General features: G+C 38.8%; 1 protein-coding gene across 6 annotated transcripts; it reads left to right on the top strand.

The window, feature by feature from the left end:
* The first annotated feature begins 301 nt into the window (after positions 1 to 301).
* sertad2b (SERTA domain containing 2b) lies at positions 302 to 26,915 on the top strand. 6 transcript variants are annotated; one of them, XM_060872687.1, is made up of 4 exons: positions 302 to 548; positions 10,029 to 10,077; positions 22,453 to 22,542; positions 23,095 to 26,915. In XM_060872687.1, the coding sequence occupies exon 4, from the start codon at positions 23,099 to 23,101 to the stop codon at positions 24,146 to 24,148; it is 1,050 nt and encodes a 349-aa protein (XP_060728670.1). In that variant the 5' UTR covers positions 302 to 548; positions 10,029 to 10,077; positions 22,453 to 22,542; positions 23,095 to 23,098; the 3' UTR covers positions 24,149 to 26,915. The 6 variants fall into 6 exon arrangements, with proteins under 6 accessions (XP_060728670.1, XP_060728671.1, XP_060728669.1 ...); XM_060872688.1 differs by lacking the exon at positions 22,453 to 22,542; XM_060872686.1 differs by lacking the exons at positions 302 to 548; positions 10,029 to 10,077 and adding an exon at positions 14,004 to 14,348.
* The last annotated feature ends 245 nt before the right edge of the window (positions 26,916 to 27,160 follow it).

Genomic DNA, 27,160 nt, shown 5'->3' with positions numbered 1-27,160 from the left:
TATTAAGTGTATATATATATATATATATATATATATATATATATATATATATATATATATATATATATATATATATATATATATATATATATATAATGAGGGGAACATACAGAAACGAATACAGCTACCAATGCCATACTATAACAATGTATATTTGAAGGGTGTATTTCGTTGGAAATTGCGCTCTGATTTTGCAGCAGCGTCTTTAACACACGCGGCCGGAGCCATGCAGTCAGTGCTGTTGGCGGATTTACACACAGTAGGCGGGGACAAGAGACGTGATTCAGCCCTAGAGTCATTGCTGGATTTCTCAGTCATGTTCTGCAATCCAGCAGAGATATGCGGTTGCAAAATCTTTAACCTGCTTTATACGAGTGGACAGGCAAGGCTTCTGACGCTAAAATGATATGACGGATTACATCCAGAAAGTGCAATGTAAAATGATGCAGCCGCTCGCCATCACTACACGCTGCAATAGTTTACTTCAGAGCAGTCGCTAATGTTACACGAGTTGCTAAAGCAGACCGGACAGACCATTTAAACCCGAGGTAAGTGACACAGCAACACTACAGCAACTAATGTTAGCAAGTGGCTTGCTTAAAGTCACCCCTAACACCATTCAAGTGGTACAGAGGGCATGGACGCATCTGTGTGTGTGTGAGTGTGTATGGGTGTGTGTGAGGGTGTGTGTGAGTGTGTGTGTGTGAGTGTGTATATGTATGTGTTTGTGTGTCTGTGTGTGTGTGAGTGTGTGTGTGTGTGTGTGTGTGTGAGTGTGTGTGTATGTGTGTAATTGAAGCTGAAGCACCACTGACTGATGTTTTAAATGACAGCGGGCCACGTGACGTGTCCGCGATCTCGGACCGCTGCGTTCAGTACAGCAGGACGCTCGTGGTCACGGTACAGTTACGTAACGTGACAGATGATAAGAGCTACTGCAGTAACCTCTTATGACTGACAGTAAAGCCTCACTGTTAAATTAAAAATAATACTAAGTTTTCCAACCTTATCTATAGCACAGATAGTCGACCTGGAGTTCCTGTCCTGTACATTTTAGTGTTTTCCCTGCTGTAACACCTCATCACAGGAAGGGCTGCTATATAGCTGATCAGTTGAGCCAAGAGTGTTAGATGAGCTAAAACAATCATTTGTTTAGGACAATATATTAGCATCATTTATGTTTTTACGGACTATTATATATCCATGCAAGAAAGAAAAAAATAGAAATAATTCTATCCATTTTATTTAAATATTTATTTATTTAATTTATACTTCTTGGATCTTGGTACAGAAAGTGAGTGCAGGAATCTCCTGATTGGTTGTTCGACCTGACTATTTGCCTCTGGTGATACCACACTTTGAGGCTTACCAAAGCCATCAGTTTCTCCATGAAGCCTTAGCAGATTACAGACATCAACTGGAACCCCCATGGTCACACACTACGTCAGATGCCGATACCTGAAGAAGTCTGTGTATAGGCATAGGCCACTAGCTTTCTTTTCCACCTAGAAAAAGGTCACAAATGATGTCAGATTATGTCTTTGAGACCTTATGGACCTTATATACTCTGCACCTGTACATGCTTTTTTGTTGCAAATAGTTGACATCTGGTTTTGTCTGTTCTGGATTAGAGGAGCACATCTAAGTTTGCTGATAATCCAGATTACAGTGCTGCTCAGGATGACTGAGTTTAGAGCTCAGACTGATTGTAGTCACCTCATTAGCTTAGTGGTACTCACAGGCTGTGCAACAAGGCCCCTTGACCCACACGACTGTCAGTCAGTTAGTGTTTTTTATTTTTCATTCCATTCATCCCAGGAAAATCCCAGGAATTCACACTTTTTCTTAATTCAAACTTTTGAAGTGACTGAAGGTCTTGACTGGTATCTGCATGATATTTTTTTGCATTGTGCTGCTTCCACATGATGGCTGATTAGATAAATGGGGAGGTGTAATGGTTTACCTAATAAAGTGCAGGGTGAGTGTATGTGTGTGTTAGAGAGAAAAGGTTGTATTCATGTAATGTAAATGTATTAAAAAGTGAGAAAATATAGTCTGCATGTTGGATAACTTTAAATATTTATCCTAATTATGGTTTATTTATTTACCTTAAATAATAATAGTGAAAGTGTACATTTTTGCACATAGTTGATGGTAAAATATACATTTGTAAGATACAGAGTATGTACCCTTGAGTGTACAACATCCGTGAGAGGAAAATGTACAGTTTGTTACTCGAGTGTACAATAATGTTTCAGGAGTGCAGTTTACTGATCAGTGTTTAAGAAAAGTGCCACTCTAGAAGCAGCAGTGGTGGAAACTCCAGAGGTGCATATATCAAATGTCTCTGAAGCAGTAGCTCCACAAACAAACACGCACACACACCGGCAAGAGGCATTCATTCTGCAGCATTAATATTTTATCAGCCTACCTTTAACAGAGGAGGATGATGGGGTGAGCCACAATAAGACAAGCAATGCTCAAAGGCAGAACAAAGCTAAGCTTGGACAAAAATTACACCTAATTTCTCACACTCTTTACATAACATTTAACATAACATGCACTTCAGCTCAGTGTTCGACTACAGTAGGTGCATGTTGTAATTGAACATTCTTCTTTATGTCATTCATTACTCCATGTGTTAACAAACATGTAGATATTTAAGATCTTATCATCACTGGCTGAATTGTCTGTTGGTTACGTCTTGTAAAAACGTCTTTATAAAAAATTATGTATGTGCCATGCTTGTATTGGAAAATCATTATATATGCTGGACTGGTTATTTTAGATATTGTAATGACAGCAGTGCAGTGTAAGTCTACAGTATGTTGAAACTGGCCAAATTCTAAATTCAAAATGTTGGATCATTTTCTGTAGTTTCTGCTGTTCTGATAATATTCTGGCTATAAGGCCAGAATACATTATATTTATATTACAATATTTATATTAATATTTAAATAATATAGATTTATATTAATGTGCTCAGATTTATATTAATGTGCTCATTCTGATGCACTTTAATTTCTATAGTAACAACTTAAAAAGGTATTTTTATGGTAGATGCTCACATAATCTCAGTATAATAATTGATATACTTATGTTGTTATTTAACCAATTAAAAACATATATCTGTTGATACGGTTAAGTTTAGACATTTATTTTTGGACAGAGACTCCACATCAGGTTTTCAGACGGGCAGGAGCCCAAGACCTGGGGCGTGTGTATGAAAGGGTCTTTTGGTGTGTGTTTATATGTGTTTTCATGTGGTTGCGATTCAGTGAAAATGATCAAGTATGCTGTGCTTCTTGTTTGCTGTTTGGTGTTAAATAGTTACAATGCTCACTGAGGGGATGGCTTAACAACTTCATAGTTATTAATGTGGAAGCACATTACAGTATACAGATTTTTCAGTAACTATGAAACTGATAGTAAAGGTATGTAGTTATCGGAGTGAGGAATGTACCTCTGGACCCTCCAAACAGAGTTTAAGTGATTTAAATGAAAAAAAAAAAGCAGACAAATTCAGCCTTACTATTTGTTACTGTGAATAACAATACAGTTGGTCAGGGCTCTAAAATAATACCAATATTTTCGTACTCCAAGTGTATTATCACATAATTAATCATAGTATTGATATGATATTGACTTAACACCAACATAACCTAATTAAAGTATTCAGTTTTTTAGGTATCATATCAGTATAATATAATATTTAATTTTTAAATTAAACTGAAGATAAAATGTCATCTATGTATGCTGGTATAATAACTATATCATTTATCAATATTTAATAATATAATCCATCTAAATCACAGCCCAATCTTGTGTATTCTGTGTTGAACACTTAATATATAGTGTATTGTTTAGTAAGATTGCACTCTTTATGCCTGGGTGGCTCTAAGTTTCCTGCCTCAGTCTTGCTTTATTGTGTTCCAATATGTAAAACTAGACATTGGGGGAATTTTGATGACTAAGCACCCAGTCACTTTCTGCTGTTAATGTGCACTTGATATTACATGACTAGTGCAGGAAGCAGTTTTCCAGTTTGATTTTTATATGATTAATTTAGGTTAACACTGGAGATAGTAAACAATAAACAGACTGAAAAACAGTACTGTGTAACTATTGTTTCTATGGTTGTGATTTTTTATTGGCTGTTTTTTCCTTTGCGTGGAGAGTAGAGACTTGAGATGATTCTTCTCCTGTGTTATTGTGCGGTGAATTGTTCATACTAAATAATGGATAAGCAGAAGTGGTGGGTGTGTGTCTCAGGTAAGCAGGAATCAGCAGCCTGACTTCACACACCAGACTTCAGCCTAGGTTACAGGTCTCTCTCTCTCTCTCTCTCTCTCTCTCTCTTTTCTCTCTCTCTCTCTCTCTCTCTCTCTCTCTCTCTCTCTCTTTCTCTCTCACTCTTTCTGATTGGCTGTTTAACTTAACAAGTCATTGTAGGAAATGAAAAGTTGGCCTGGGTTGGCATTAGTTCTTTGACATCTGTTTAATATGTCATGCTTATTATTACTACTAGTAAAATCAGCTGTAAGGATTAAATATTTAATCAGTTGCTGTGAAGATCCAAAAGGGAAGTAAAATTTTTTTTAAATGTAAAAAAATGTATGTAATATATACAGGGAAACTAAAATACAGTAAAATATATCTTTTTTAAATATATATGAGCATTATTAGAGTAAAAGTATAACAGTAAAACAATAATTCACAACTTAAGTGACTCTAGCTGAATAAACAATTATAGTTCCTGTTAATAATCAGTTACCTCACAAAACAGAAGATCACTCTGGTGTATCACTGTAATTAGCATCTGATTGGCAGCTGCATATCTGTTTCCCAGCATTCCCTGTTTTTAGCAGCTGAGCCCAACATTGTAGTGAGAGACACATAGCTAGTGCTGGTTTGGTGCCTTGTATCATAAATGTGTGCCAGGCCTGGCGAACAGAGGCTGCAGTCAGGCGACAAGGAGCAGGAATAAAGGGCACATTCTCTCATGGCTGGACTTCTCCAAGCCCCTCATTATGTGGATGGAGTGGAGTCGAGTCCGCTCCACCCTTATTATAAAACTCCCCATTATCACACCGCACTGTGCCGACTTTAAGACTCCTGTCTGTGTGAGCATGGCTAATCACTGTGTTTTTCCAAAAAAAGCCAAAAGAAGTCTCTTTGTCTCAGCAATTGCACAGTATGGTTATGTTGCCATGTACGTTTATTATTCTTGACCTGATCTTTCAAACACCACCAAAATGCTTGGTGTAATTTGCAATTGGTGTAATTTGTTGATTTTATAGAAATCCAATATGTCATGTTAACACTAGCGCATGAATAGGAACATCAGTTTGGCTCAGCAGTGGCTCCCTCTATGGAAGTGTGTGCTATTTTTAGTGCACGTGAGGCCCAATGTGACATAACGTAGCATAAAGCACTCCAGCTGTCTCAGTGAGAGGTGTGGCTTTCACACACCTCTGATTTGCCAAACAGATGCTTGATTTCTAATCCAACCTGCCCAACACAATAATGAGTGAGCGACAGAATGGCTGGATGAAAATAAGAGTGAGCAGGAGGCACCATGTGACAGATGAGCTCCACGCCTCCAGCTTGTTACCAGTGCTAGTAAGGAAACTGCCAAGATAGTGGCTCACAGAGGCGAGACGTTTCGGATCAGGTGAAAGGCTTTGTGCTTCCCTATTGTCTGCCGGCTGTAATGAACATGAACGCAGAGCAGTTATGTGATGGAGATATTGTCTTTTTATCTAATTCTGCTAAACAGCTAGGAAATCAAAGTGCATGAGACAGAAAAGAGAGCTGCTGAGTGTCACAGCCACAGATGCTATGTGAACAGAGCTTACTGATGGCCAGCTGCTCTTCACTTGCCCTCATACATTCACTCTGATTTTCTCTCTCTCTCTCTCTCTCTCTCTCTCTCTCTCTCTCTCTCTCTCTCTCTCTCTCTCTCTCCCTCTCTCTCTTATTTTGTTTCTCTCCACTCTTCCTGTCTGGCTTAACCCCATCTATCTCTAATACACATATTGACTGATTCTCTCTCTCTCTCTCTCTCTCTCTCTCTCTCTCTCTCTCTCTCTCTCTCTCTGTCTGAGTCTCCATTCTTTTTTTTTTATTTTGCCTCTCTCTCTGTCTAATTCATCCTCTTCTACCTCTTCTATCTCTCTGATACACACTGAACAACTCTATCTCTTTCTCCCTCCCTCCGTCAGGCTGTCTTACAGGCTGTGTGTCTGCCTGTCTCTGTCTATCATTAGCTGTCTCTTTTGCCTGACTGAACACACCAAACATTATTTGTTTATTTCAACTCAGTTGTGCATATAAAAATCTATGATAATAAACTGATTTGTACAAACACTTTGTGTATAATTTGCCAAATAATATTGCTGTGCCAGTAGTTTCAGCATGACCAGGCAACAGTTCTCTTTCTCTCAAATACACATGTCTCCATTTATTCATTCTTAAGCAAGCTGACCATTCTGAATGCTATCGTCAGGGTCACAGGGAATGAAACCACTTATAAAATAGTCAATTCAGACAGAGAGTGTGGTACTTGATTATCTGTATTGTTGTTGCAAATTATTTATAGTGGCAAGCAGCAGTCAAGAATTCAAATCACTGTTACTGCACAATATATATATTTTACCAAAGTGACAAAGGACAAAGGACTTGGACGTTTGAGTACGAGGGTGGTGGGGGTGGCAGGGGGTTTAAAGGGTTAGGGGACAGGGTTGGGGTGTGTACTTGTGTGTATGTGGGTGCTGGGGCAGGGGGAATGGTTCATAGAGTGCAGGAGGGAGGGGACAGAGGAGGGGATGTGCTTTTGTTTTGTTCTCGGTTGCTGAGCAATAGGGACTAAAGCATTGGGAACAGCTGTGAGGGCTGAAGCCTTTTCTTTCCCTTTGCCAGAGAAGCCCTGAAGGCAACATGTAGATCGAGCACTTCGAAAATGTGAGGGATAGAGAGAGAGAGAGAGAGAGAGAGAGAGAGATAGATAGATAGATAGATAGATAGATAGATAGATAGATAGATAGATAGATAGATAGATAGAGAGGTGGAGAGGTGGAGGGGGTGGGTGGCTTTCTTATGGCATACTGGGAAGGAGCAAAGTGAAGCAGAAAGAGAGGGAAACAGTGGCCAGGCAGTGGACAAAGATCATAGGAGAGTACATTTTCTCTGTCTGTTGTGCAGCAGGCTTAAGCCAGTAGAAAGAACATTGTCTTAGAATGAAAAAAATATATATATGAATACTGTCTTTGTAAACTGTAGTACTGAATATGATACAGAGTTCATATAACAGAGGAATAAAAGGAGCTGAGTCAAGTAGTTGGCTCAGTGCCTGAAAAGAAGACAACAGGTGCAATTAAGGATGGACAGTATATCCTTCGATTGATATCATGCTATAATGTCAGATTTAGATGGTAATTATATGTGTCATGGCATGTCTGTTTTATTTTTCATAAAGGAAGAAAACGTGCACGCTTATACACTGGCTTGGGTTCAGGAATGTGCAGCACAGTCAGTATTAAACTTTTCTAGTGTAACCTATCTACAGCATCAATCTGTGCATAAGCGTTTTTACACAGTATACTGGAACATTTTATCCAAAACAAATAATGTGTTTAAATCCTCAAGATGCTATTAAAATGCTTTTGAAACATCTCAACAGCTTGAAACCAGCTCCAAAACCCCTATGATCTAAGCCCCAAATGTCTTTATGCCTTCTCAAACAGTTTATCACGTAATCCAGTTTATTCATTTGATTTAGGCTTTTTAAATAAAGCTACATACAGAAACAGGATACAAAAGTCAGATTCTACATCAATTGTATGTTTTATTTTGTATGTTTAAAGCATCAATTGCTTCTACAGATAATTGGATAAAAGTATAAAGGATTCCATTTTTTGGGGCGTCTTGAAGCTGTGCTGTTGTGAAAGAAATGGTAATTATTTCTAATTTTAGTGTGAAATAAGCATGCCTTAAAATCTTACAGCAAATCTATACATATACATATAACACCCCCCGCCCCATGTCTTTCTGCCATTAACTTAGCACCAGCTAATTAGCTAGTTATGTCAATTTCAATTCAATACTTGCTGACATTCATTAGTATTATTATTTTTTTTACAAATCACAAACTATTTTATATAACCACCAGTACACTGTAATATTGACTGTAAATTTGACTGGCTGAGGGTAAAAACTGCAATGCTTTTTAAATAAAGCTATTAACAGGATACAACATATGATTCAGGATACAGGAACAGACAAAAAATGGCAATATGACATGCTTTTTCTGGAATCTTGAGAAACATATATAATTATAATATATGTAAAGGCAAGTGTACCCTCAAACAAGACATGATATAATTTATTTTAAATTTGAGTATTGTTTCTTCGACCCTACATACAACCAATTTACACATGTTAGTACAGTGATTTTTGAACTGCATGCTGATCACAAATCAATTAAAATTCCTTTTAATTTTAAACTTGATGTCCCTATAAGATTTGACCTTTTTAATTAAAAGTACTTTTAATTTTCTTATGCCTGTATCATAATATGGATATTGCCTACTCAGTTATTGATTTTCAGAATGGCCTCAGTGCTTTATTTTGCTTTACAGACCACTCAGAGAAAAAAGCATCCATTAAGTGACCAACAGTTAAAATAATGCTGAGAGGCACAACATACCAATATAAAAAAGTACTATATTTAAAAAAAGAGACATTTTAAAGACATTCTCATGAAGGCCAAAGTTTAGAATCATCATTGACATTTTAACAAGGGGTTGATGGTTTGCAGAAGCTCTACATACCAAAATGATTGCTTTTTACTCAAAGTATTTTCACTGTTATTTGATCTTGCTTCACTCATATCATGCTGTTTTTCCTTTTACTATCTGTCATATCTGATAGTCTGCATTTTGGTGGCTAAGAGCAGGCTAGCAAACAATCTTACTACCTTTAACGAGCCTAAGTTTAACTCCTGCCTGAGTTAGGCACAACTGTGCACATGAAGAAATGACTAATATTCCTAACTCTTTTATCTGTGTGACTGTCTCTTGTCAACTGTTTCTTGTCAAATCTGTAGTTAATGTGGCTCAGGATAAATGAGTTATGTCCTAGTGGAGCGTGGAGCTCAGGGAAAAAACTCCAGCACTGAAGACAGGGCAATGTCCAGGCTATGGAATGTTTATTGAATTAGTCAGCTCAAGAGAAAAGCATGTCTTGATAGAGGAACGTTTGCCATCAGCAAAAAGTGCATAACTAGTTGCTGTGCTTTCCAAGTGTAGGCTTAGTACTGTGTGATTTTTCTATGAATAGGCCTTTTGGAATGTATCATACTCACCAGGCAGGTTTTTTCTAACAAGGGTTGCAAAAAAGGTTTTGCTCATAGTGGGTTGTGTTTGTTCACATGTAGAGATATTGTTTAGTAGTTTTACAGTAGTTTTTCTACTGTGAAATATATAATATAAACATATAAATTTAATCTACATAACTATGATACCACTGTTTATTGTGGTTGTCTGCATACACACACACATGCACACACACACACACACACACACACACACACACACACACACACACACACACACACACACACACACACACACACAGTATATTAATATTGTGAGATATTGCTGGAATTGTCAGTACTTTTTAAATACTGCATGATGCATGATGCCAATATTATTCACTGTAGCAAGTAACAGATATGAAGACAATATACTTGAGTTGAAATATTTGCTTTCTTTTCTTTTCCATGTTTAATAATTTGTTATACAAAGGTAAAAGAATTGTAAACCTTTTCACATATTAAAAAGTATCATGTTTTTTTCTAGACTCCTACTGTATATGTTATTACAGTCTAAATTTTAGCAACATCAGCTTACACATACAGTTTCTGTTCTACTGTACAGTGTCCCTTTAAACGTTTCTCTTTCGGCATGAATAACATTCATAGTTGCTGAATCGACTCTTAACAGGCTCCTCCTTTTTTTTTTTTACAGGACTTCGCTGAGCTAGGCCAAGCCAAAACCCTTTATCTACATCTTTAAGGTTAGGTCTTACCACTTTTGTTGCATTGTTGTTTGCCTTCTTGAAACGTTTGTTTTCAATAAATGCAGCTGAAGCTTTTTAAAATGGCTGTCCTGCTCCATCCAGAAGAGGTGAAATGAAAAGGAAAAACAGAGTGATGAATGGAGGGCTGTCACATATGGAGCCCACTTCTAAAACCGCAGTCATTACTATTTTGGTTTCCTTCCAGCAGTGGCGGGAGTGTATGTATTTGTGTCTGTGCACATGTTCATGTGTTTTAGTGTGTATGTGTGTGTGCTTGGAGAAAAGTATTAAAATCTGGTGACATATCAATATTGTTCTGTATATTCTCCATGACAACAGAATAAACTGTCGTTTGAGACACAATGTTGGGCTTCCCCAAATTATGATAATATGGTTTTTGAGCTTAAACACACTGCATCTTTGCTGTACTAGTAAGTTCAACTGGTTATCCAAATTATCAGCACATTCTCACATCTACAACACTATAATTTTTCTTAATATTGTGCTACCTGCCATTTTTTCCATTTATTGTATACTGAGGTGTGGCCACATTAAGGGCACAGGGTGGCAGCTGCCGTCCTAAAATAAACCTTGCCACCTTCATCTTTAAAAAACGAAATCTTAGTAAATGAAAATATCTTGAATATATATAGTATTTTTAAAGATTACAAGAAGCCACATGTAAGATGATTTAACATATTTCTATATACTTTTTATAATTTCACGATTGGAAATAGTCTTCTTCTTTTTGCAGATTATATTTTATAAATGTTTTTTGTATAGCTTTTACATACAGGGATGCATTTGGAACTTAAAGATCCCTAGATTCCTGAATGGGATACCCTGGAGTACAAACTCATTCTTGTATCATATACGGTAATTTAAATAAATCCCTTGACATTTAAACTATAAGCCAGTGAATTAATGTCATTTTGTGGACATTCATTTAACACAAAGGAACAAATAAGATCTTATGTTACTTGTGTAAAAAATAAATAAATAAACAAACAACAAAAAAAGATACTGTTTGTCCCTCCCTCTTTTAACGATCCATACAACTCTTGCATAAAATATTGCAATAAAAGCCTAAAACTATCCAGAGAACCCTGGAGTATATAGACAGTGGGGGTGTCAACTTTTAGTGGGCTTTATTCCTCAGTTTTACTTGGACACACCACTGATTGTTTGAGGAGGACAGTCGCTAACCCCCTCTTCCTCTGTTGCCAGTTCGCCGTTGGTCTGTGCCCCAAACCAAACAGCACCTGCCTCAAACCCCCATCATCCTCCCCATTCTGTAGAATTGGGCACAAACAGAGTTGGCATGTAGATTTCTTGATCCAGGCGATGGTTCTGTTTGTGTTTTGCCCCACATCATGCTTTCCTGGCAGTCTGGAATGTAGAATATCTCAGATGCACACTGTGGCTGGTAATAAATAAATAACGACTGAATTGGAATCACATTTCAGACCTGCTTTAACTCCTCACCTACTCTGCACCACCTCTCTGAGCTGCTGCCTGGAACAACCAGCTGTTTATTGATAGGCCGTTATTAATTATGATGTTAAAATGAGAGCGCACACTCAGGCACCCCTGCTGATGTTTGGCTGCATGGCTAATGAGCCAAATTAGATAATGAGGGGGGCCGAGGCGTGCCGTACCCTCCACAGGATGATAAGGGGGAGTGAAGTGGAGCAGAGAAAGAGGTAGCAGAGAGGGGAAGTGTGAAGCAGTGGGGAGACATGGTGGGAGGGACAGTTTAGCTGGCACCATTGCTCTCTGTGGCTTTTTCACCAAGACCCTGAAGAGCCCTGTAATTAAGAGCACTGCAATTAAGCAGTCTCTTTGTCTGTACATACATGTATGTGTGAAATAGCAAGCTCTAGGTAGTGTCATTTTGCAGCGCTCTCAGTAATACAGATGCTCAGTATCTGCTTTAGATTGTCAGAGTTTATCTCTCTTCTTCCACCCCCTATTTTGACAGTGACTTCAGCTTTAAATAAATTAATTGTTCATTCACATCCAGTGATGTAATAAATCCAATCACAAGAAGGATTTTTTTTTTCTAAATAAGCATTTTTTCTAAATATAGTATTTGACATTATCAACTCTGAATTAGGTTATTTTGGGATTCCAACTGTTGCTCATGATTTAATGGTGAGTCATGCTGCCCACACTATTCCTGCAGTGTTCCGTGTGAAGGCAGTTTTGTAGGGCAAGTGTATTAATGTAGCATAAGTGATCAAATAGCATTGTAGTTTGTATGATAATGTGTAATGAGATAGAGAATGAGATATAGTTTAGATAGAGAGGGCTATAGTTTCTAGTTGTGTAAGGGAACAAAGGGGATGTTGTGGATGCCGCCCAAAAGCCAGTATTTCTCATTCCTGCCCTGACTGCTCACTGAGCCATTTCCTGTTTTGACCTGAAATCTTTATTTAGAACCACCCCTCTGTTCACCACTCTCCTCCTCACTTATGACACAGAGAGATGGGTAGAAAAACTCAGCTTCACACCAGCTCATATCCCTTCCTAAACAAGTTTTTGGCAGGGACTTCTTGTTGGCACTTCTAGTGTTTGCACAAGGCAAAATTTCAAGATATACTTACATATTTTACTACAGTGACAAAACTGTATTGTTGCTATCATCAGGCAGTGTTTTCTCACCTGAGCTTGCTGAATAACTGTAACCAGTTAGCTCCTAAGCATGCTGCCATAAATCTGACCAAACTGGATAAAGGTGGCTTTTACCATTGCAGCAATCAGATGTAAGATTGAATCTGGAGTCACACTGTGTACACAGCATATAACTCTTCTGAATTAACTAAACTAACATGCAACTGATTAAAAATGTATGGTTGGGTGAAGAAAATTATATATACATATCAAACAGATGAATCCATTTAAATGAGCTGTATAGATTTGATTGCTCAAATTTTCCAAGCCCCTGAAATCTGAAGAGAGGACAGTCAAAGAGTTTGAGGCTAGTTTAAAGGGGTAAAGAAGCAAATCATTGTCTCCAATTTGCAAGCTATGACTTGTTGCTGGCGATGGAGCTTTGCATGATTTTTGTAGATGGGAGTTGCAGCACTCCTTGTGCCTGAACACTTTATTTCAGATTTTGTTAGCTGGGCACATTAAAGGTTTTCCCCAGGCAGGAAAATAACACATGCTGCTCAGCAGTCTTGGTCATTTTGGATAAAATGTGTTTGACGTGAAGAAATGTAATCTGTCAGTCAAATATACTGTGTAGTTCTGAGTCATAGAAAACAACCTTGATATTACTATCTTTATGGCTATATGCTTTTCCAATGTTTCTTCTTAGTAGTCTAATTGTATTTTTGATACATACCACACAAGGCAATGCAGTTGTTCATATGGTAATCTAGACAATCAGGATCTGTAGCATGCCCCATGCAGTGCTTATACGTGCCATGTGGTGGCAGTTTGGGTTGTCTATATCAGTGAAGAAGGCTGGTAATACTGATGCACTTTTATTCTTGGTTACTGGAGAGAGAGAGAGAGAGAGAGAGAGAGAGAGAGAGAGAGAGAGAGAGAGAGAGAGAGAGAGAGAGAGAGATGCAAGTCTGTATTTTTTCTACAATAAATTATTCTTGAATTAAGTGCATTTGTATTTGGGGGAAAATAGCTGTTCATGATTATGTTGAAAAAGGAAGCTATTTGGACCCGGATGTGGATTGATCAATAATCAGAGGTGAATATATGTTGGAGTGAAAAAGAAATGAAAGGAGAGAACAATTTATAATTGTGTTAGAAAGAAAGAAAGAAAGAAAGAAAGAAAGAAAGAAAGAAAAGAAAGTATGAGAGTGTGTTTCGGGAGAACTGGGTGGAAGCCCATTGCCCACGCAGAGCGGTGCTGTATCGGATAGGGGCGGAGTGTTCAGAGGCGCCATGCGTGTGTGTGTATGAGTGCGTGTGTGTGTGTGCGTGTGTGTGTGTGTGTGTGTCCGACCAGCAGTGAGCGCAGCAGTCTCACTCTACGTCACACCTCTCCAACAGCTACTGTGGTGAGTGCTGTGCTGTTCTGTGCTGCGCTTCTGCCGTTCGTTCAACTGGCTGCCGACGTTTTTTCCCCCTCGCTGTTTTTTGGCCAGTCGGTCCGTTTCTCCGGCGTGTGACAGTGTGTGACATCTCCTCTCAGACCCGAGCCTCGTCTCTGTCCGTCGCTCCACTTGGAAGTCGCGCTGTCGACATTGAAGCGATCTTTTTCCCCCATGCTTCATTTTAAAGCGCTACTCGACCTGGCCGTGGTGAGTAACGTTAGCTCAGTGATCTGACACGAACCGCAACTGTAATACTGTAACCGGTCTGGAACACTGACTTAGCGCTTTACATACTGATATATTCCAGTGTTCACTTACACAGCCTGGGTGCCACTGAGAGAAAGCCAATAATAATGTATTCGGGTATTGTTGTCTGGTCTGTGTCGTCTCTCTCTGTAAAGTTCAACAGCTCGACTTTTCTGTTCATAATACTCACCAGGTACGTGTTTAAACAATCTCTACACGAATGTATTTATTTTATTGTGAGTTCTGTTAGTTTTTGAAGTTCACATATCGATATATCTGATCTCTCTGACTAGGAGTGTGCGATATGGCAGAAAAAAGTCTATCACGATATGGCTAAGCATTTTCACGGTACACGATATATCGTCACATTCGGTTTTGTTAACAGAAACAGAAAACTATGAGTTTATTGGTACCTTTGTTTGACATATAATATTTTAACGGTTTACAGAAATATAGATTGTGAGGTGGTATGGAGGTATTTAAAAGTACTGATAATATGTGGGCTTGTATTGTTGTGTAACTTCTCACGGTATCAACCATTCGAACGATCCTAAAGGACGTATGTAATTATATAGTTGGTAGTAGGATAATAATATAACTTATGGAAAGTTAATAGTACTTTTTCATATTGTAGCACATTGTAGTGTAGTGGAGTGTTCATACTTAGGTTGCTCTTTTTTCAGAAGTGCTGCTTTGGACTCGCATTTTTTATCATTCACTTACCCATAAGTGCTTAAATGTGTCGTTGCTTTTCTGACAAATTCTATCCTTAAAGATGTCTATCGGTATAAGGGTAGCATGCTAGGCTAAAGCCAAGTGAATATAGCTGTGGTATGTGACTGAGAGTGCCATTTGGCAGGTGACTGGAAAAGAAAATAGCCGGTGACCTGCTTCAACTGTTAGCTAGAGCTTAAATTTAGAATGCATGCAAGAAAAACCCCAGGGCTGAAATACACTGTTTGAAGAAGAGTGGATCTTCTATTCTCTTTTTTCTGTATTGTCTATTTACAGCAAGATTGATTTATTTTCTGCTATATATGCAAAGAAGTGTTCTGTGGCAGTCAATTATTAGGTTTTGGTCTTTTGGAATCACAAAGAGTAGGATATCTTAAGATCTTTGAAGAAAAATCAACCAAATTTACAACTGCACTCTATGGCACTCTATTGAGTCCCCTTGTAAGACACAGGCAGTGTCCAAAGGACACTCACATGCGCACATGCACACTCTCTCTCTCTCTCTCTCTCTCTCTCTCTCTCTCCCCCTCTTACACACACGTGCACACACACATACACACACACACACATACACACACACACACACACACACACACACACACACACACAGTAAATCCAGTAGAGATCAAGGTCCAGTTAGATCTGCTTGTGAATGTTCACTTCGAAATAGATTATTTTGACTACCTTTCATGCCCAACTATTTTTTAGATTTTTTTTTCTTCTCTTATGATGCAGTACTGTATAATAATGCTGTAGTATATAAGAATATAAAACTGAACTGTATAAAGTTGTATGTGAATCTCCTCCTACCTTTCTTATAGCACAAGAATAAATTTTTTGCAGCTTGAGTATGTTTAACAATGTTTATTGTGTCAGTGTGTACATGTGTGTAAGACTGTATTAATACCAAAGCATGCTAATGTAGGATAGGCCAGGCATGATTTGTGAAGGCTAATTGGCATGCAACAAGGACGTTTAAGTTAATGCAGAAGACGTGGGCAGCTTTTACATCTTGACTCGCTGGATTCAGTTAGTGCAGTGCAATATGCAGCATTCCTGAAATCAACATATCCATGTACCGTTAGTCCATTGTGTGGGTACAAGTGCTTCTTTTGTGCTGTTTGGAGGCCCTCAAAATCAAATCATACTGCAGGCTCTCATTAAACACTTTGGCATTTCTTTGCAAAGAAAAAGAAAGGACCCACATGTCCATGCAAGATCTCCACTTATCCCTAAAACTCTAAAATATTTAGAAATATTTAGAAATTTCTAATCTGTATTTACTTTTTTACATTAGCTACTTATCAGTAAAATCTGGTGAAGTACAGTAAGATCCATTGGAAATGAAGCCAGTGTGCTTTCTGGACTTTCTTAGCAGTAAACTTTATTGCTGCTAGTTTGGTTGTATTTTTCGGAACTAGCGTGTAAGCGTGTATCTTACACCCCCACACACATCAAGCCTTTGGCCCCTCTCGTCAAACCGGTTTGAAAAGCGTTCTTCACTCTGCTAGCATTTAACTCTCCCAGCTGACGACTAGAGTTCAGGGAATTTAAACTCAGTTCACTTTTGGATTACTTTCAGTTTTGATGAACAGTCTTAGCGCAGTATTCAGCATTGTTTTTGAAAGAGAAAATATAACTCAGAAAACATATGAAATGTTAATTACAAGATTTTTAAATCTCAGAAAGTATTCTTAAAAGCATGTGCAAATCAAGCAGCACAGACCTGCAAAGTGTAGTCTTACAGAATGATGTATGGTACATGATTTTTTTTTCCTCTAGTCTGCACGGTGGGGGCTGTTGAGTGAGTCTACGTCTCTAGTTGCTGGTGACGTAAAGCTGCGCTGCAGTCTGCACGCTGCTGTCTCATTGAACATGTGCATGCCTGCTCCTTATGGCCACTGTGTCCTGTCCATTCCTTCTTATATGCAGAACAATAATGCAGCACCACTGGAACATATAGGATATACTGAATAAAACACATTGCTGTGAAAAAAACTTTTAATGACTGCAGAATGTCAGTTAGAAAATGAGTCACTCCAAATCACCTTTCTCATATTTTCTTGGCCTTAAAGTTCATATAGTTATTCTCTGTACAGAGTTCATTTTGTCTTGTCAGTGCTTTTTTCTCCTTTTACCTCATTTCTAACCACAGAATCTGAAGCATATATATATACGTATATATATATATATATATATATATATATATATATATATATATATATATATATATATACGTGTATATATATATATATATATATATATATATATATATATATATAATTCTGTTATTCTGTTATTATATAATTCTATGTATATATATATATATAGAAACAAAGGATGTGACAGCACTCAGGTGTTTTATCCATATGTTGTCTGAGAGGAGACTGATATAGTAAACTATAAACTTATAAGGTTGAAATTCTCTCAGACACACAAAGCAAACTGTCTGTCTAGCACCCAATTGTTTTCATTTATTGTATTATTTTCATAAAATCTGTAATTGTAGTAGCACTATTTTCTTTATTTATACAGCCGGTTATGGTTACAAGGTACATTAGTGTATTTAATGCATAATACCAAGCTCCTATGAAATGTATGCAATACCTTCATATCGTTTAGTCTGTCTCTTTCGATATTGCTGTGTTCTCTCTCTCTCTCTCTCTCTCTCTCTCTCTCTCTCTCTCTCTCTCTCTCACTCTCCCCCTCTCTCTCGCTCCCTCTCTCTCTCTCTCTCTCTCTCTCTCTCTCCTGCTCGTGCTCAATACTGAGCCTTCATCAGGAGAGCCCACACAAATGACACCCCGTCTTTGTGCCGTCAAGTGCCGTGACAAAGCGTGCAGAGTAAGTACCGAGGCCAGGCGGAGAGGAGGATGAACATGTATTATGCGCCTGTAATGATACTGTAAGATGACACCAGAGAGTGTGCGCCTTCTCCCTCGTTTTTTTTTATCGCTGTCATTCTCCCAGCTCTCTCTCCCTCTCTCTTGCTATCATTTGACAGTAACGTGTGTGTTATTACATGCAGACCAAGCAAGTGGTGTTCAACTGTCCAGGCTGTTTGTAGCCTGTGTGTTTTGTTGCCTGACCTTCCATCCTCATGGTTCTGTAACAGAGCTTTGCAGCAGAACACAAGCTATGTATGTATGTACACATGCATGTTAGTGTGTGTGTGCGTGTGTGAATCCGTCCCCTCAGGACCTTAAATAGCAAAGCACTGAGGTGAGGGGGGAGGGGAAGTCAGAAGCACAGGCATGGAAACGTGCAGATCCTGTTACAGGATCATAATATCACTGATGATTCAGCGCACACTCGCTTGCTCGTTCGCTCATTCACTTGCTCGTGCACCACTTTTTTTGCACACTCACATGCTTGCTCATTCATTTGTCCTGTAGATCTTTCATCCGCTCATGCATGCAATCATTCACTCATTCACTTGTTCATTTTGTTTACAGAAAGTTCTTCCTTTATGAACACATTTATATGTAGTCATTTGTGCTATTGTGAAGGAACTGCACAAACATTTTGAGATTCACAATAAATACAAATGCAAAATCTTATCCTAGATACTTTCAGAAGAGTTTTTAACCTTTGCAGATGGAGTGGAAGGAGAAACTCAGCACAATGAAGCATTGAGATGAGCATGCTCTTCACACATTTTATCCATGTAGTCTGGTCCTTCACTTGAAATTTCTCTGGTGTGCTGCTAAGTATACATTTTGCAGGCAGCCTAGAAGCACTAAAGTGTTTCCAGCCTTTGCTCTGACAGGCCTGTGTTCTCCTGTCCAAAGGCCCCAGCCTTGCTTTTACACTAATTCTGGACTTATCCGGTGCTCTGTTTCACACGCTTAGCTACTGCCAGGAGTGGTATCCAGGAAGTGAGCTGCAGCTGAGCCATGCTTTTAAAGCTGCGCTGTAAAATCAAGCCATCTTCAACTAGTTTACAACACGATTAAAGAAGAAAGAACAAACGCTCTTTTAACATAACGTCTTTTCTGTTCAAGATGTTATGTAGAGGACACATGGAAACAGGGTCATTTCCGAGCGCCGGTGCAACAGTGATGGAGGGGCTGTTTGCTGTGTGTTCCTCAGTGTTTCTGTGTCTGAGGGGAACAGAGTGTGCTGAGTGAGGCAGGAACACAGCGCTCCTCACTCACTCTCTCTCTTTTTATACCCTCTCTCCTCCTGTTATCACTCTCTCACTGCTCAGTTACAGGTCAGAGGCAATATGTAGTTTTTTAACACCAAGCCAGAAAAAAAAAACGTTCCCTCCCTAAATCCCAACCTTAACCACTACAAAACAACCTACTAAACATATACTGCTACCATAGTGTCCGAGTCCTGGCTCTTCTCTTGTACTGTCTCAGTGACCTTTTACCTTAGAGATTGAGAGAGGAGGATGAAGGAAGAGAAAAAGGAGAAGAGGAATGTGCAGGGTGGAGTAGTAATGGTGCTTCAGTGCTGTACATATCTGTCTCCACTCCTCACAGTGAGTCACAGGGACCTGTTCAGCTGCCCTGACATTTTTTTCTCACTAGTTCTTGGAAAGGGAATTTGATTTGTTTTCTTCCTTGTTCACAATGTTTGTCATGATTTTATTTATTCTTTGCTTTTCTCTTGGCATTAATGTATCCAGCCACCATGAATTCCACAACAAAGTTTGTTTCTCTGTTTCCACAAAACACCAAACATAAAGGAACAGGGCAGTAAATCTGAAGAAAACCACTAACTTGAATCATGTTCCTTCCCTGTTTCCACTGACATGCCAACAGCTGCCCAGGCTGATGAGATGGCTAACAGGCTACATAGTTTTTAGTCTCAGTCTGTTTTTACTCTTGCACTTTTTTTAACGTATGTTTAAATTTTTTTCATTTAAATATCACCCACTTTGAACGCAAAAAGGTCATTTGACTTATTCATTTTATATTTCACCTTTCAGCTGTTCTCCTGCATCAATGTAACAAAACTTTTTTCTAATTAACAGAAGTGAAAGAACCGGAAGACAGAGTTTCTGAATGACCTACGGGCACACTGTATTTCATTTCTTACTTTTAATAGGTCTGTTTATCTATTCATTTCTGAGTAGCATGCGTTGCGTTTGTGAGCACTGAATTCACACTGGGACAGGAGACAGAACTTGTTTTGCTTTCCAACACAACACACATTTTTCTGTTTCAAATGCATTGCTTCAGAAGCAGTGCACCAGAAGAAAACATTTCTATTTTTTCTTTAAGTTCCCTCATCCCCACCTTGTTCTCTCTCCCTTCTCTTTCTCCCACCCTTCTTTCTCCCTCTTTGTCATCTCTCTGGGCGGATTCCCAGCTGACCATGTTTGTCATGGTAACAGGCAACGAGGCAACAGGCCCAGCCACTTGCACTTCCTGACTGAGTGGAAATGCCTGACAGAGGTGCGCCTGCGCGCTGTTTGCTTGCTTGTGTGTGTGAGAGAGAGCGAGAGAGAGCACACAGACAGGGCCAGGGAGCACGAAGCTGTCAGCCTGGATTAGGTTCAAGCACACTGCAATGCTGCCTACTGCTACTGGGCTTCACTTTATGGTAATGAGGAGAGGCCTCAGGAACAGGCTTCTTTCTCCTCTCTCTCACTCATTTTTCCCTCACACTCTCTGTCGCTGTTTTTTCTTCTATGTTTCTCTCTTTCCTCCACTGGATTAAATTCTGCTTCTTGCTCTCCTTCTCGCTCTCTCCTTATCTTTGTGCTTTTGCCTAGATAACAGTGCTCATGGTTGTTTTCCTGCTTGTGCCCTTTAATACATGTGTTTATACTGAATTGAAGAACACGTATATAATTTTAAATATGAAGACTACCTCATTGTGTTTCTCTGTAGCATTATACAATGGAATTGAATGTTCCAGGTTAGAAGTCTTTCTTGTCTGTAAGGAATAGTTTCAGAGCAGCATGTAAAAATGCACAATGAGAATTGAGCTTGAACCCTCAAGCTAAAACATGCATGCCATTAGTCCAATATGGACATTGTACGGTCGAGTATGTTACGTAAACTCTTACGACACAATCACCTGGGCCTTTATTTCTATATAAAATGTTTGTACTATACATTTTACTCATGACAAATTTATAACAAATCTCTGCTTTTTTGCAAACATGTTCAGGATTACATGCAGAGAGCTTTTATTTGCATGAGAGCTTTTATTTCTGTGTGTCTGGGCTACTTGAGAAATAAGGCTCATGTTTTCCAGATTTACTGAAATGGAACTTATTATTCAATTATTGATCAAAAGTAAAGGAAAATATTATGCCGTATGGGAAAATGCCCAGATGTCTATCTTTCCTCACAAAACACCACTGCATGTCAAAGCATCTCTGTCGAAGTCATTCAATTTAAAAGTTTCTGTCTTGAAACTTATTGGCAGTGCCTTATTAGCAATTTCCCAATGTTGGTTATTCTCAGCCATTCATTCTCTATTCATTGAGTCATTAGCATGCAAGTTAGTGATCTTACTAGCCACTAGCAGCTAAGTGGCAAAGCATCAAGCTAGATTCCACAGGCATTCATTGAACATTTTGACTGTATAAACAAAATATTTGTAAGCATTCGTAGTAAATACGGTGAAGCTGAAAGGGAATGTGGAATGTATTACGACCTTGAGAAATAACTGAAAAGCACAGATGTTTAATTACTCATAAAATATACAAAACTGTCATAATGTATGTTTCAAGTTTCATGTTGCAAGTTAGTAATTAAAGTTTTAACCAGATATTATAATGTTTACCTTTGTCTAAACTCCTCCCACGCCTTCCCCATTCTCACACTGTTGTGAGCTTGCTGCTCTCTCCACAGCACTGTACTGTTACAATATGGCAGCCCCCAAGATGGGTTGTAAATTTGATGCATATTGTGAAGGCACAGTAGCTGAGAGCTCTGTTTCCTAACATGGAGAATGAGAGCAGCTTCGTCGCTGCCCCTTTCTTTTGCCCAGCATGCTGTTCTGCCTTTTCAACTTCCTCCTCTTTTGTGCATACTGGAGTAACACACAACACTGCGTTTTTCATATTACACACTGACACAGCAAGCACTTACTGAAAGTCTGACACATACTTGCCTCCCTCTCTTAGCAGCAAGTCTCAGGAAGCAGTAGTCAGAACAGGATTCTTGTAATTGCCGCTGTTTCAGGGCACTTTCTTCAAGTGTGAATAGTTCTGTGTGGTGATTAATAATTTGAGTGAATCATAGCAGTTTGAAGAGTTTGGTTTTGCATAAAGTCCTTTCCCCATGTTGTGTTACCTTATCTGTTTGGCACAGTTGTAACATGAGTCGCTGTGTGCTCTTTCTTCTCTGCGGCCACCGTACAGATATTGTAGACTCTCACCCCAGTGGAGGCTCAGAATGCTAATATGATGACAGCTTGCGGGCCAATGTCATGGCAACAAAGCTACAATCTGGTAACAGAAATGGTCTTTTATTTTTAACCCAAGTCTACCTGTTGATGCTCAAGCCAACTACTGTTTGGGTTGGGTTTCTGTTTCATTGGTCGTACATTTGTCTAACATACCATGTAGCTTTTCATGATGTTTATTGCCTTTATTTATGATTACTTTAGTGTATGTGCCTAACAAGTTTTAACAGACCATCTCATTAACTAAACACCATGTGTTTCCTTCCAAAGGAGTGTTTTTGTACTTTACTGTTGTATTTTGCCTTTATTAGTTGCCTTTTTCTGGATTTATCTTGTTCGGTTTGATAAATCATGTCATTGTTTTCATTTAGCATCCTTACTCTGGAAGAGAAAACATCTAACACATTTTGTACATTGTGTTAGATTTTCCTTTGCTTAATCCTTAATGAAATATGTGTATGAACGTGGTTTATGCGCTTAAATGTTCATATTTTGGTCATCAGCAAAAAAATAAATAAAAAATAAGCGATAAAGAAAGAGCTTTTGACTTTTGATCTAATCACCTCTCTCTCTCTCTCTCGTTTTCTCTCTGGTTCAGATATATGTTGGGTAAAGGAGCAAAGCGGAAGCTAGACGAGGATGAAGAGGGAGTGGAAGGCAAAGCGCTGGCGATGGCAGACGGCCTCTCCAAGGTCTCATACACTCTGCAGAGGCAGACCATCTTTAATATCTCACTGATGAAGCTGTACAGTCAGCGAGCGCTGACCGAGCCGAGCCTTGAAAAGCGTGTACTGATCAACAACATGTTGCGGCGCATTCAGGATGAGCTGAAGCAGGAGGGCAGCCTGCGACCGCTCTTTTTCCCTCCCTCGCCTCCTCCAGACCACCCAATGGACGAGGGATTCCGGGAAGCGCAGCCTGCTTTTGGTGTGCTCTCTGTGGTGGCTCCACCCCCTGTGCTATCCCAGCAGCCCCCAGTCCCACCTCCGTCCCCGGCTTTAGCGAACCCCACGCCGCTGGATGCTTGCCTCACCCCAGCTTCTCTGCTGGAAGAGGACAGCGCTGTGTTTTGCACTTCTCCCTCTTCACTCCATAATTCTCCATCCAGACCCCGCCCCCACATGGCCACTGACAGCTTCTCCTCAGCCCTGGATGAAATCGAGGAGCTGTGTCCATCATCTACAGCAGCAGGGTCTATCACTACCTCCTCACTTACTGTGCCCCTTCCCATGCCCCTTCAGCCCTCCAGCCAGCCCACCACAGCCTCAGACTCTAAAAACTGCACCAAATCCTGCAGCTCAAAGCCAGAGGGGCTGAGCTCATTAGCTGTGGAGCGGTTAACAACAGGTACAGCAGCTACTGACCCCAGAGGGATGGACACTCTCCCTTCAAGTGGTTTGGACATGAGCACTTTGCCATCATCCTCCTCTTCCTCAGGCTTCCTCACTGATCTGGCCCTGGACGATATTCTCTTTGCCGACATCGACACCTCCATGTATGATTTTGACCCGTGCACCTCGGCAGCAGGGACCTCCCCATCTAAATTATCGCCTGTGGCTGATGACCTCATCAAAACTTTAACCCCCAACCAGCCTTTTAAAATGGACCTCACTGAGCTGGACCACATCATGGAGGTGCTGGTAGGATCATGACCACGTTTGGCTGGGAATGCAAAAAGAACTTTTTTTAGATGCAAATTTTAAAAACTCTTAAATACCTATCTATGTGGGTGTTTTGTACAGTTTTTTTTTTAAGGCAAGGCAATTGTTAAAATGAGTCATGATGTCACCCAGTACTACTTTTCAACACTGTGCATGCACTGTGCTTGCCTTTCCAAATACAAACATGAAGGAACACACTTGACTTCTGTCAGATTCAAGTGCCTTCATCAAAAATGACCACTTAAATTCCTGTCTTTTTTTTTCTATAGTCTATTTAATTTCTCTAATAAGCAGAGAAGGAGTAGCAGCTCTTTTTCCCCTTCTAAACATACAGGTGCAAGAATGTGCTTAACCCAGTCTATTTTAGTAATCCTCTCATTTTCATAAAGCACAACAAATTTAAAAGAGGAACTTGGATTATGTGCTTTTTTGTGTTATTCTACATATGTTAATATTATAAAGAAATATTTAAGTGAATTTGCTTTAAATTTAATCTTGTGAAATAACTTTTATTCTTTAGTATGAAATGGACATGCTTTACCCCAAGTGATGTGTTTATACATGAGCTTGATATGAGATTCACCTTTAAGCATATTTCAGATGATCTGCAATGGTGAACTGGTTCAGGCAATAAGTGCAAACTGTGTGTTTCTTCTAACGTGACAAGGAGTTCTCTTTCTCATCTGGAAAAAAAAAAGTCAAGGTTAAAGTTCCTTTATGCGATGCAAATGCCCATTAAATGCAACTGCCGCCTTCTTAATTTTCAGGTTTGCAAACATTATTTTTTACATTTATATTATTTTTTAAATGTAATTTCCTGTAAAAATATGACACTATCTTATAGTAAGGGCCTATATGTGCCTGATAATGCAGTTTCATTCATTTCATAATTTATGTCATAAGCAGCTTCACATTAACAGTGATTTTTTTTTTTTAATCAAACAAATCTTTTTCACTTCTAACAGTGGCATCATGTTTGCTTGTTTTATTACGTGAACATTTTCTCCACTCTGTCTTTCACAGCGGTACATTATTCATATTGCATGCAGGAATGCATCATAACTGTACAAAAGCAAGCTGTAGGATTTTAAGCAAGTGGGTTTTATTTAACCTTATCCATAGCGTTGATTATGTTTTGCCAATAGTCATCGTGTCCTGTCTTGGCTCATTGTTATCTCTCGATGGTTTTGGACCAGTAGAAATGGTCAGAATGACTGGGGATATTTTTAAATATTGACTGGGGAGATTTTAAATGAAAAACATGCATAATGAGGCTTGTCAGTGTTAATGTTCAAAGTACCAGAGGAGATTTTCTTTCTTATTTATATTTCTGAACGTTCACATTACCAGTCTTGATTTCATGGTTAAAAATCCTGTGTATGCAACGATAGGCAACATATGCCTTTAGGTCTGAAACCCACTGCAAACGACTTAATGCAATCAACCTGGATGTAGGGGATTTAGACTTTGTGTTTTCGGTTCATTTCTGACTAATCACATCATACATGTGCAAAGGGACCATTTGTCATATCAGCTGCTTAGTGTTATAGACCTGTTTACCGGAGAGTGCTGTTAATCAGTGATGTCTTTAAAACAAATATCATTTCCTGTCACAGATTTCAAAAGAATCTTGGATTTTTAGCATAGATTTACATAGGCATTATCAAACAGTGAACTGTAAAACTGGTTCTTTACTAGTATGACCATTTTAGATATGGGATACGAAATTTCAATTTACAGAGAAGCCTTCAGTGGGAGTAACGGATCACATCCAATAGTGCTCTAGAGATTATATGAAAAGAATATGAAAAGATGACGATCAGGAGTATATAAAGCCAAGCAGGCAATACTATTCATTTATAATTAGAATTACTGATTATTTTAAGTTGTTTGGATTTGGAGTGATTTTTGTTTTAAATTATTTATTTTTCATTTCCTGTGTAAATATATTTATTTTGATGTGAATCTACCATCTGGATTGTAATATGTACAGAATGTATGGTAGGAATGTACTCTGCTTATAGGAATGTATTATACAATGAATTGGGTTGGAAGCCATCTTTTTTGTTTTGTTTTGAAAGCGTATTATTATTGTTTCTGTTTAGTTTCCTATATTATAATTTTGGGGTGCTGTTTGTGGCAGTGTTAGGTCTACACTCCCTACCCCTGTTTAAATATTAAGTATTTAATGTCTATCTACTTCATAGTGTGCAAGGGAAAGAATTGTGAAGCAATACTTTATTCTCTTCAAAAACTTCTGAGGTTCAGACTCCAAAGCTTATTTTTAGGAAAGTCTATCTATAACCCTCAATGCCAAAACCTATGAAGAGCAGAAATGAGTGCTTTGTGATGCCGGTTACTGTTAGAATGACATGGTGTCACCCTGTCTTCAGCCTATACCCCAGACCACCTGTTTGGGGAAATATAACGAGTTCAGTGGTTTTCAAGAGAGACCACCAGAAGCTGATAGAGGTTGTTTATGTGTTTGTTTGGGGGGTGGGGTGGGAGGGTTGGGGTCCCATTTCTGCTCAGTAAGAGAGGCTGTATTTTTCACAGACCTTGGGAGCTGTGCCTTTTCTATGCAATTACCAACATATTCATTTTGAGGAAAACCCACCCACCAACTGATGATCACTGTATTTAAAACAAGGTGTGGACTGTAGAATATATATAAAATATGGACAGGTGTCTATGAATTTGAAACAGTCTTACTTTTGTAGTTTTATATTATACAATAAACTATTCAAATTAAAATGAATCTGATCTTTGTCATTTTCTGTATTTATCACGCATTTACACAATTTGCTCAAAAGTATTAATAAATATATCTCATGGTTTATACTGCAATGTGTATATACTGTACAGTTCAGAGTAATCAATAGGTTCTTTAATCTTTTCTGTTCCCCCATCACATTTCTTTTTCTCCTCTGTTTCTCAAAGCTAATGTCAAGAATTTCTGCATCAACAGTTGCCACCATTTTGTAACTGTGACTCATGAGCTGT

This window comes from Tachysurus vachellii, chromosome 6 (genome assembly GCF_030014155.1).
Source record: "Tachysurus vachellii isolate PV-2020 chromosome 6, HZAU_Pvac_v1, whole genome shotgun sequence".
Taxonomy (NCBI): domain Eukaryota; kingdom Metazoa; phylum Chordata; class Actinopteri; order Siluriformes; family Bagridae; genus Tachysurus; species Tachysurus vachellii.
This window is presented reverse-complemented; position numbering and strand designations above follow the sequence as displayed.

Excerpts from the sequence above, each read along its gene's own strand:
- sertad2b (XM_060872688.1), top strand. The coding sequence starts at position 23,099 with ATGTTGGGTAAAGGAGCAAAGCGGAAGCTAGACGAGGATGAAGAGGGA.